The following is an 11522-nucleotide window of genomic DNA, read 5'->3' on the forward strand; positions in this document are numbered from 1 at the left end:
GAATATTTAAATCTTGTAGAAATTTAAAAAATGAAGAAAAATCTTGCAAGATAAACAACTGTCTCGGAAATGAAGACGATTGATAAGCAATAAGATTCTTAAGAAGATTGTTCGTCGGCAAGCTATAGAGCTTTAAAATAAATCTTTCTTTAAGATAACTAAATCTAATACACAAAGGAGGAAGGTTGGCCTCGATTTGCATAGCAGCTATTGGGCTAGTTTTAAGTGCACCCAATATTGTACGCATACATTTATTTTGTATTTTATCCAGACTATTAACAATTTTGCTGTCTGCGGCGAAACAATGAAAGCCATATTCAAAATGACTACGAATAAGCGATTTATACAAAATTAACAATATTTTAGGGTCCGCTCCCCACGACGTTGCACACAAAGATTTTAATACATTATAAGCTTTATTCGCTTTAATTATAACACTATCTGTATATTTTTTCCAAGACAGTTTTGGAGTAAATGTTACACCTAGAAATTTTATGTCACATGAAATAGGCAGTGGAATGCCATTGTATAAAATGGGAGGCAATATGATGCGTTTACGACCAATCACAAAGACTTTTGATTTGGTTGGATTTACATTTAAATTAAGATAAGAAAAGTATTGATATAAATTTACAAGTGCTTTATTAATAGTAGCGGCTAAATTAATCAGATCAACTCCCGATACATAGACGACTAAGTCATCTGCATACTGTAGGTTTACTATATTTGGCCCCAAAATAAGGTTCAATAGTCTTATGTACATAATAAAAATTAAAGGAGACAATATTCCCCCCTGACAAACACCTAGAGAAGAGAGTCGTGGTCCATACAAATGTTTATTAAATTTTACATATACTTTTCTGTCAGTCAAAAAGGATTGCATCCAATTTATTATTTTACCTGGTATCCCTAACATTGATAACTCGTCACAAAGCACGGCAATATTTACACTATTGAAGGCACCTGAGATGTCAAAAAATACAGACAAAAGATACTGATTACTTGCTAAACATTGATGCGCATCAAGCTGTAACTGCGCTATACTCTCCCTAGAAGACCGACCTTTGCGAAAACCAAACTGATTATTAGGCAAAAGACAATTTTGTTCTATAAAGAACTCGAGACGTTGTTTTAGAAGCTGCTCAAATATCTTCCCAACACAAGACGTGAGAGCTATAGGTCTATAAGAGTCAGGTAACATTTTATTTTTGTCTGGCTTTAAAACTGGGATTAAACAGTCTGTTTTCCATTCTGCAGGAATAGTATTCTCCTTCCATAGGCGATTAAGATTATTTAAAAAGATGTTGAGACTGTGGCAATTAAGTTTTTTGAGTAAAATATATGGAATGGTATCAAGACCGAAAGATGTATCTCTTCTAGTAAATAAAGCGGATTTTAGTTCTTGTAAAGAAAAAGGCTCTATCAAATATTTATTACTATCATTAACAACATTTACATAGTTAGTTAACTCATTTGATACAAAGTCAGAAGTATACTTTTGTAGAAAATCTGGAATCCAACTATCATTCAACACACTGTCAGGAATGTAAGTTTTGTTAAATTTGCGCATGTATTTCCAAATTGAAGACAAAGGAGTACAACGATTAAATGAATTGCACAAGCCTATCCAGCTATTTCTTCTTTCACTTTTTAAGATAAGTTTTTTTAAAGCCCGTAATCTCTTAAACTCCACATAATTTTCATCAGTGGAGTTGTTTTTAAAATTAATGTAACCATTTTTAGCATTTAAAACTGCTTCTGTACACCTCTGATTCCACCAAGGCAACCAAGGATATTTAAAAGATTTTTGTGAACAAGAACTAGTAGCATTATTACTATTAGAACTTTTGGAAAACAGACAGCTAGGGATTGACTGCTTGGCAGCAGAAAGTAAAATATTACAAAAGGAATTAAAAGCATCTATTGAAGATAAAGTGTCAAATTTAACATCATCCAAATAAGAAACAACTAAGTTACTATACATATTCCAATTCACCTGCTTATAATTAGGGTGAGTGGGCAAATGTAGATTATTACATAATGTGTTTTGCAAACTAATACTATCACTACTTACTGCCATTTTTATTATTACAGGGAGATGATAACTACTGCCCAGAGGACTGTCAATAACTGACCAGTCACATAAAAGAGCCAAAGATGGAGTTACCAAAGTCAAGTCAAGAGCATTAGGACGCCAAGATGGAGATCCTATTGTGGTAGCTTACCATTATTCAGAATAACAAGACCATTCTCATCTATAACCTCTAAAACATCTTTACCTCGAGGCAATGTATCAACACATCCCCACAACATGTGATGAGCATTGAAATCACCTGCAAATATCATTGGCTCTGGAATGGACTTAATTAAACTGTTTAAATTGTTTTTATTAAATGGAGGATTTGAATTGGAAGGACTGTAAAAACTCACAATACTCAGTTCTTTGTTATTAATTTTAATTTTAATGCAAACATTTTGTAGAGCACTATCAAAATATGTATTTATGTTAGAAAATGTGATATTATTATGAATAAAAATTGCTACACCATTGTGTTTATTACCACAATCATTCCTTATTGTGTTATAGCCTTTTATTAAAAAATACTGATGTGGTTTTAACCAAGTTTCCAAAATTATAGCAATATGGATATGATTTTCATATAAAAACCTTGTAAAAATAAGCCTATTACTAATAATACTTTGAGCGTTCCACTGCACTATATTCAATGTATCCATAATAACAATTAACTAGGTGTCTTTTTTCTAAAAGTGTTATTCAGAATTTCCTTAATACTATTTGAATTTATAGTTAACTTATCTTTATTCGTACAAATTTGTAAAACTGCTTCAACCAAGAGGTTCATAAATTTGTCAGATTTTATAAGATTGCTCAGGTGTGTGTCAATATACTTTAAGTTTAATTGAGGGAAAGCAGATTCATTGAAGAGATCTGAGTATCTAACACTACGGGACTTCACTTTGTTTTCTTCAATTTTTTGTTTTTTCAGAGGACAGGTAGATGAGATAGCTATGTGATCTCCACCACAGTTGGCACATTTTGTTAAAGTTTTTGGACACATTTTAAAATTGTGATTGTCAGAACATATGGAACAAACTTCATTGTTTCTACAAAATTTAGCAATATGGCCAAATTTCATACAGCGTAGACACTGTTTAATAGGGGGTACATATACATTAACCTCATGCCTCCAGTGATCAAGTGTTACATACTCAGGTAACAACGTTGATGCAAATGTGACTGCAACAGTTTGCGTTGGAACAAAGGAGACAACACCCTGTGGGTCCTTTACTCGCCGCATGAACCTTCTCACAGCAATAACTTTTTTACTCGATGCAATTAATTGATGAATTTTTTTGTTGGAGTAATCAGTGGGAACAGAAGTAAGAACTCCAGTGACCTCCGTTTCAGAAGCCGGAATTGAGGCAACCATCTCCAACTCGCTAAGTAACTTTTCATTTTTTTTAAAATACATTCGCATTGTTAGGCAGGTCAAAGGTAACACCAACTTTAAAAGCATTAACGGACCTCAGGTGCAACACACCCGATACGCAATGCCTCCTGATTCCATTTGACAAACCCAACCTGTCCTTGTCTGATATTTTGACTTCACCCTGCTTGCGATTGAGAAATACAATAAATTCCTTCTTATTTGAATTTTCGTCGTATAACCTATAATAATTTGTCGCTCTATAAGGGGTATACTTCTCTTTATCCTTTCTTCTTACAATGAGACGTTCAGCCACCTCCGAGTCAGATACCGAGGATTCGGATAGGGGAAGTTCGTCTGCTGGTTCTGCGTCGCTCTGGCCGTTCTTCGGCCTTTTACCTGTACGCTTCCCCATGGCGATGGGGAAGCGCACTTAACAATTTATATATACAAAAATCGAATATTTATAAACCAGGATAAACAATTTACAAGTATGAAAAATATATGCACTATGAACAATAATTTAAACAATTTTTTTTTGTATAAGCGCGCCTTCCTTCGTTCACTCGTTCCCGCCAAAAAAACCGGACGGTCAACCAGTCTCGCAGTTGTTTAACCACAGCTGACTTCTTGTTTTGTTTGACATTTTATGTTTTTTTTGTGACTCGGCTACTTGACTTGAGACGTTTTTTTAATGCCATATGATGCAGATCTAGACTGGTTTCCAATTCCAGCACTAGAGCGCATTATGCGGCATAATGCTCAACGTTGAGTGTTCCAACTACAGCAACGCTTCGCACAATCGAGCACTCTCAAAAGAACTACTTTCGCGTGATGCGCAGAATAGATACCAACTCAGTAGCAGAAAATTAACGAGGGTTTTTTCTATAAGTTGGCATTGATCCAAATTTTATTTACTACCGGTAGTAATATTGTTTATTGTTGAAAAAATTTGGAAAGCTGTCGTTTCGTTGTAGTTTTTTAGAAATAATTAAACTTAATTCAGACTGTGTTAAAACAATGTAGGTATGGATAAAGGTATAAATTTACCGAAAAGTTATTTAAATATTCTTCGTTTATTGTGTTTTGGTTTGATCTGATGGTCTTGTTACCAATGCTCTAAATAAATAAATCTAAAACTAATAAACAAACATTGATTCATTTTATATACCACATTTAAAATTTGAATACGATTTCACTTTAGAACTCTAAAATATACACAAATTTATTGAACAGAAATATACTTTTGTCATTATTACAATGGCTTGATCGAATAATTTAATGAAGCAGACTGTTAAGAAGGTAGTAAGCTTTGTGTTGACTTCCACTCGGTTCATTATTCGTTAATACAGACATCATAAATGTTTTCGTGGAAATGATCATATTTATCAAAATCAAGACATCATCGTATTTTCTTATTAGATTGCTAACTCTACGAATATATTTTTTTCAACACTGAACTTGGTACACACGCACTCTGCTGGTGCATTTTAAAACTAATTCATGTTCCAATTAAGCATCAGCACAATTCGACAATTGTGCGGCACTGAGTCGCACTATGCTCTGTAATTGGAAAACTACCGTATTATAAATAACTATTTCATGAGTTATATTTACCAGTATAATAATCGTTGTTATGGTTTTAATGGGTCTCTAAACCCTACAATATTTTTATTTCATGTTTCAATATTTCGTATCACATTGTTTATCCGTGATGAACTCTGAAAGTACCGAACCAATTTCAAATTTTGGACAGTTTGTGTGCAGCTTAATTCAAGTTGAGGGTTAGGATAGTTGGGATACTTTTTATCTTGATTCCATAGATATATTACCCCACTGCGGTTAATAGATTGGTACAAAGAGAATTTAAACACTTTTGGTAATGCAAGCGAGACCAAAATTTGATGGCTTCTACCAGAATGTAATGTCTACGAGTACGTATGCATTGTAAGGGTTCGGTAACTAATGCTGGAATTTTAATCACAACTGTTTTAACTTACTACTGCAGATGCAGACTGGCAATAAATTTAATAAGAGGAGTCCAAAAATTAAAGACGCCAATTCACATTTCTATAATATACAAGGCTAGAAAGCTCAAGGCTGTGAAATTAATCGCGTAAAGATTGGATATTACTGAATAATTGACGATCAATTCATCGCCGATCGGCTTAATGTTTGTATTTGCGTGGAATGTAGAGTCCCTCTGCTGCCGCGCATTTCACTAGATACTTCTAACCACGCACAGCCACTTTGCGGACTCACATGCTGGCTGTTTTTACTCCGAATTGATACGATAAGTTTCGAGTACACTCCTATCTCAAAGGCCGAAAACGCATTTCATGACGTCTGGTATTGCTAATGACCATGGGTGGCTGATTTTATTACTTTCCATTAAGTAAGCCACTTGCCTATTTGCCCCCTCCAATATAAAAAAATATACTCATGTATACTTTGCAGTGGCCTAACTAACTAGCTTATTCCACAATTTACAGTGCTAGTATTCAAACACAATATATCTGAATAGATCATATATATAGAACCGAACCAACTCTTGTTCACTAGCGATTCGAGAAAATAATCTTAGACCCTCAATCACAAGGCATGAGGGGAGCGGAGTGACATTAGCGGCAGACTTGTGCCACAAACGAATCGACACTTGTTCAATAGTAGACTGTTGATCACGCGCGTTATTGTTTCTTTATTGCTACACATATAATAATATAATATAACCTTATGCATAAATATATGAAAAAAATTGTGAATAATAAATTAACACACAAAATACATTTTTCCAAAAAATTAAAATAAGATGATTTATTCCTTTAGGTACATCTAAGCACGTAAGTTTAACTAAACTATAATAATACATGGGAATTGGAAATATCGATAAAATTTTATCTTTTGTTACTTGTCTTGTCTACTTGTCTATTATTATACTATTTGCTATTGCGTCAATCCTTAGCAACTAAAACTAGGAAAAAAATTACAATTTTCTGCTGTGACATTATTTCATTACAGGAACAGGAAAAAACATAATAATAATAATATATCGTTATGGTAGAACTTTTAAAAATATCGTTATTAAAAAATATTTTTAATTTTCATAAGAAATTTTGTCTATGCATTTGTTTTGTTAAAGCGAAGCGTACCGTTCACTGATCTCGATGAATATACCAATTACCAAGTACCCTTCATTAACCTGATTTTTTTATTTAAGTTTCGTAAATGGTATCCCTGTTTTTCATTTGATGGCTGTCCTTGGGCAAATGCACGGGCTTCATAGGCCATGCCCCATGGCAATCGTCATCGTCTGACATCATTGTAAATTTGTCAACTGTCATAACAATAACATGCGCTTCTAGGTTATAATAATTTAAATAAATTATAAGATAAACTTTCCTTATTGTATTTAAAAGTAAAAGGTGCAAAATGGTAAAAAAGAAAATAGATAATCGTATTCGAGTTATGATAGAAAATGGAGTTAAACTTGGCCATCGTACCATGTTTCTTCTTGTTGGTGATAAGAGCAGAGATCAAGTATGTTTGTTTTTATACAAAATTTAACATTCTTTATAAATAATGTATTATACTAGTATTGTATATTATAGGTCCCAATACTGTATGATATGTTAGTTAAGTCAACAGTGAAAGCAAGACCTACAGTACTGTGGTGTTACAAAAATAAAGATGAAGCAATAAGCAAGTAAGTTTTTAAGGCACTTTATTAAAGTTCTGATCGTTTAATTTATTAGATAGCGGATGGATAGAATATTCTCCAAATATTTCCATATTATGAGGTGTTTTCAGGTAGACCTGTACTACACATATTATTAGTCTAGTCTTGCAAGAGTATGGGAAGCTGTGATGTCTTCATTTCATGTGACACTCATTTGTCATTCTCTTTCATAAAAAAAAACATACCAATGAAGTTTGTCGCCTTGCCTGTTGCCTTACAGAAGATATATTTATAACATGAAGAAACCAATGCATTCAAAATATACATTAAAATTATTCTACTGTAATAATCAATTAATTTTGAATTTGTTTAGCTTGATCCTGGGACTTTGAACTGGGTAGAATAAATATTTTCACAAAGATGTGCCAATACATCTTTTTTTTCAGCAAATATTTGTGTTTAGAATATAAATAATTTAACAAACTTTAAATGTCAAATGTTATTCTTCAGTTTAATTCTTAATTTTAAGTTCATGAGTACTTACTTTTATTTTACAGCCATGGTCGTAAACGGGCTAAGAAAATTGCAGCTGGTAAGCTTGAAGTATCTGAGGAATCTTTATTTGATGCATTCAGAGTTGCAACAACTATTCATGGAAGATATTACTCAGAGAGTCATGCTATGCTCGGCCAGACATATGGTGTTTGTGTATTACAGGTAATTGTTATAAGATTACAATCCAGAGAGAGATGACTATCATCAAAGAGTTAGTATTAGCATCTGAGGAAATGCCTTAGAAGTAATCTTAACTTACTTATTACTATCTGAATAATACCAAATTCAATTGAATAAATGTTATTAGTTATATACAAAAAATTACAAAATACTTAAAGAAACTGAAAATGAATTTTAGTGTAACTTAAATATAAAATGTCTGAAATGAGGAATTTACTCATTGTCAAGTATCAAGGTAGTGTGATTATTCTTTATAATGATTGGGTTAGGCTGGGTCCACATATATTGAGCAACAGTAAAAGAAAGTCACAGAATGAAAGAGTTTGTAGATTGAGTAGCCTTGAATAGCCTTTTTTTTACAAGTTTTTCGTTTTGACTTTCTTTGTTTTTGTTAACAAATTTTAAGAAAGATTGACTGGCTATTATTACTACAACTATTCAGATAAATTGACTGTAGATGTTTTCCCCATCACTTGCATAATAGGAAGGGCTTTTATGTAATATATTTTAAAGAAGAAGAAATTTTATGTAATATATTTTCAAACACAGGATTTACTAAAAATCAAAAGGTATTTATTTATTTTATAATTATAACCTCAGTTTGGAACTACCAAAGAGAAAAAAAACTTTTACAACATAATAAATACTAGAATGTAGAATGCACTTGCACTGTTGTCAGCTAGGGCCTAGGAGTGAAGTTCAAATCCCTTACAATATAGGCTCACAGAACACTTGATGAATAAGCTTCTGTGTAGACAGTATTTTTTATTTAATCTTATTACATTGTTGATCACATTTATTTTCACCACACTCTAAGCAATACCAGAGTAATCACAGGATCATTGCTGGCCCTTTAGGAGAGTGTATGCCATTTTATTGCACTAGGAAGCTTATATCACTGTTTGGTTGTAAGTGAAAAGTCCCCTGAAAACTAGTGTGGAGGAATGCCACACATACATATTGAGGTGGGAGTGAGTGGCAGGAAGGCCTGCATGATGGTAGAACTTTAAATTTAGACTTTATTTTAAAATGATTCAAGTCATCTTTAGTAAAATGAAGAAAAAAGTCCTTTATATATCTATATATATGTAGAAGAAATCACTTATTATTAATATGGCTTTAATATTATGTAGAGATCACTTCCTAGAGACTCATGACTGTAGTAGCATTCTTAAAAACAATTTTGAATAATTCTTGTTATATAATTTTGCAAACTTATAATACTATATTGAACATCTTGATGATGTCTGAGCTTGGATAGCACTATGGGGATCCCCCACAGTGTGAGTTCTCAGAAAACTTTCTTCTGTCACATACAACCAAACTGACAAAAGTGTTCATGGCATATAATGTGATCATCATAACCATCAAGTTGCATGTGCATCTGTCATTTCAATAAAATCATATATTTTTAAACTATTAAGTGTAAGGTTAACAAATGTTCCACTTGTAGGATTTTGAAGCTTTAACACCTAACTTAATGGCTCGTACAATTGAAACTGTTGAAGGAGGTGGACTCATTATATTTTTATTGAAAACAATGAATTCATTAAGACAACTACATTCTATTACAATGGATGTGCATTCCAGGTAAGAAGGTGGCAACCGCATTTCATTTTCCAATCAAGGTACAGTAAAGGCACAACAGACAGAATACTGTTTTTATTTGAACGAACAAAATAATTCCAGATTCAAAACTGAAGCACATGACACAGTCGTAAACAGATTTAACGAGAGATTTCTGCTCTCATTAGTGGACAATGCTCGGTGTCTAGTTCTTGATGATGCTCTCAATGTTCTGCCAATTTCATCCAAGACAGCTCAAGTGGAGCCCATTGATGTGGTACCAGAGGTAAGGTTACTATTGTTTTTTTGAGTTTCTTGCGCCGCTTCTTCTCTCTCAGAGCGCCATTTGTATCTGAAGTGGTGGTAGTATTAGAAATAACATTAAAAAGAATTCTAAAGAAATTAATTTTATCGCTAGTTAGTATACTCAATACTGTACACTATTTTTAGTTCCATCAACAAAAATAATTTATTTGATGAATATAAAACTATCATCACCCGCATATATCTAAATAATACAATTTTGTTTTAAAATACCTTTTTTTATCTTGTAACATATAACAACATGATAACATCCATTATAATATGCAAATTGTATTTACTAAACCTTTCTATCTCACATATATACACATGAATCCTTTAAATTCCCCATACTTATTATTTAAATGCAACTTAAATAAAGTCTCTAGACGAAGGGGGAGACATAAGAGGGGATGGTGTGATATTTTTAGTCAAAGAGTTGGACCGGATAACAACGGATGACAAATCAGAGACGAATATTGGAATTTGACAAATAATAAAACGTCACTTTTACGATAATCTCAACGACACCTCCTAGGCTGTCGTTGCTATTATCGTTTCAAGTTGTACAGATATATTTGCCATACAATATACATACTTAATAAATATTATTAAAATAATTATATGTGATTTTACTATTTAACAGGATTTTTTTACTACCTAGTAATTTAAGTCATTTTGTTGATCGTTTATGCGTAGAAAGTAATGCATGGCCGCCTGAGAAATAGGAAGTCGACGAGAGTTACTTATTTTTACATTTAATTATCCGCAAGTTTTGATTTATTTATTCAATGTTAAGTGGTTATATTATATTCATTACAAAATTTTTGAATATTTACATTTTGTGTAAATGATACCAAATTGGTGGTGCAGAGTCTGGCATGGTCCTTAGCGCCTAAACTGTGTTTTGACTTTTGACACTTAACAGCGACATAGCACAGATAATATTTAGTTTTTCAAGGTTTGCGCATAATCCATTCACTCCAACATCGTAAAAAAATATAAATATTAGTCTATGGTTACGATAAACGATATGCAATACGAACATTTGTTAAAGTAAGGTAGATGCGATATATTCGGGGTATTATCGTATCGTTCCGAATATATCGTTGTCGATTTTGCGAGTAGACCTCCTATCTATAAAAAAAATCCTTAGGTATCTTGGGACATACATATTTTTTGTTTGAAACCATAAGCCAGTACAAGATTTATTAATGGACATCCTGAATAGGGACTTCCACAGCAATTTAACTTCATGCCGTTTACTTTTTACTGCCTTCAAAAGTTTTTATAATAAATTATTTATTTTATTTATATTTTTTATTATAAGGAATGCAACTTTTCGATAGTCGTTTACAGCGATTTTAATAAATTTAAATAAAATAGTTTCTTTATATTTAACCATGATAATTTTTTTCTATGGCTCATAGTCATGTGTCAAATATACAAATCAAATGTCAAATAGAATGTCAAATAGACTAAAGTAAAAGTTATACTAATTGTCTGTTTCAGCGAATAAATCCAAAGCTTACTGAGTTGATAAGTTCTCTATCGGACAGTCCACCAGCGGGACCTTTGGTTGCACTGTGCCGAACACATGATCAAGCTACAGCACTAATAGCACTGATAAATACATTGGCAGACAAACAAACAAGGCAAGTTTTTACAATTTTTTAAAGGTTCTGAAAAAACGTAACCCTTGTAGGATCACTTTGTTGTCCGTCCGTGCGTCTTTCTCGGGTACGCGTAAAGGTATCGAGTTGAAATTAAAACTATATACTCAGGTGACAGGTCTA

At 32.6% G+C, this 11522-nt stretch overlaps 1 protein-coding gene and 2 long non-coding RNA genes across 3 annotated transcripts; 2 read left to right on the top strand and 1 right to left on the bottom strand.

Moving 5' to 3' along the window:
• The first annotated feature begins 851 nt into the window (after positions 1 to 851).
• LOC126970911 (uncharacterized) lies at positions 852 to 2548 on the top strand. Its single transcript, XR_007730724.1, has 3 exons — positions 852 to 1194; positions 1744 to 2011; positions 2095 to 2548. It is a non-coding gene; the product is annotated as an uncharacterized LOC126970911 (long non-coding RNA).
• A 4210-nt stretch (positions 2549 to 6758) lies between these two features.
• LOC126970869 (RNA cytidine acetyltransferase-like) lies at positions 6759 to 11418 on the top strand. The gene is made up of 6 exons (XM_050817018.1): positions 6759 to 6986; positions 7058 to 7152; positions 7683 to 7842; positions 9314 to 9450; positions 9550 to 9712; positions 11239 to 11418. The coding sequence occupies exons 1-6, from the start codon at positions 6879 to 6881 to the stop codon at positions 11401 to 11403; spliced, it is 828 nt and encodes a 275-aa protein (XP_050672975.1). The 5' UTR covers positions 6759 to 6878; the 3' UTR covers positions 11404 to 11418.
• On the bottom strand, positions 9508 to 10076 carry LOC126970922 (uncharacterized). Its single transcript, XR_007730735.1, has 2 exons — positions 9964 to 10076; positions 9508 to 9778 (listed from the first exon to the last, which is right to left on the bottom strand). It is a non-coding gene; the product is annotated as an uncharacterized LOC126970922 (long non-coding RNA).
• Positions 11419 to 11522: the final 104 nt, after the last annotated feature.

This window comes from Leptidea sinapis, chromosome 22, assembly GCF_905404315.1.
Source record: "Leptidea sinapis chromosome 22, ilLepSina1.1, whole genome shotgun sequence".
NCBI lineage: Eukaryota > Metazoa > Arthropoda > Insecta > Lepidoptera > Pieridae > Leptidea > Leptidea sinapis.

Coding starts and splice junctions, on each gene's coding strand:
- LOC126970869 (XM_050817018.1), top strand. CDS start 6,879: ATGGTAAAAAAGAAAATAGATAATCGTATTCGAGTTATGATAGAAAAT. Junction 6,987..7,057: donor GTGATAAGAGCAGAGATCAA/GTATGTTTGTTT, acceptor TGTATATTATAG/GTCCCAATACTGTATGATAT. Junction 9,451..9,549: donor ACAATGGATGTGCATTCCAG/GTAAGAAGGTGG, acceptor AAATAATTCCAG/ATTCAAAACTGAAGCACATG.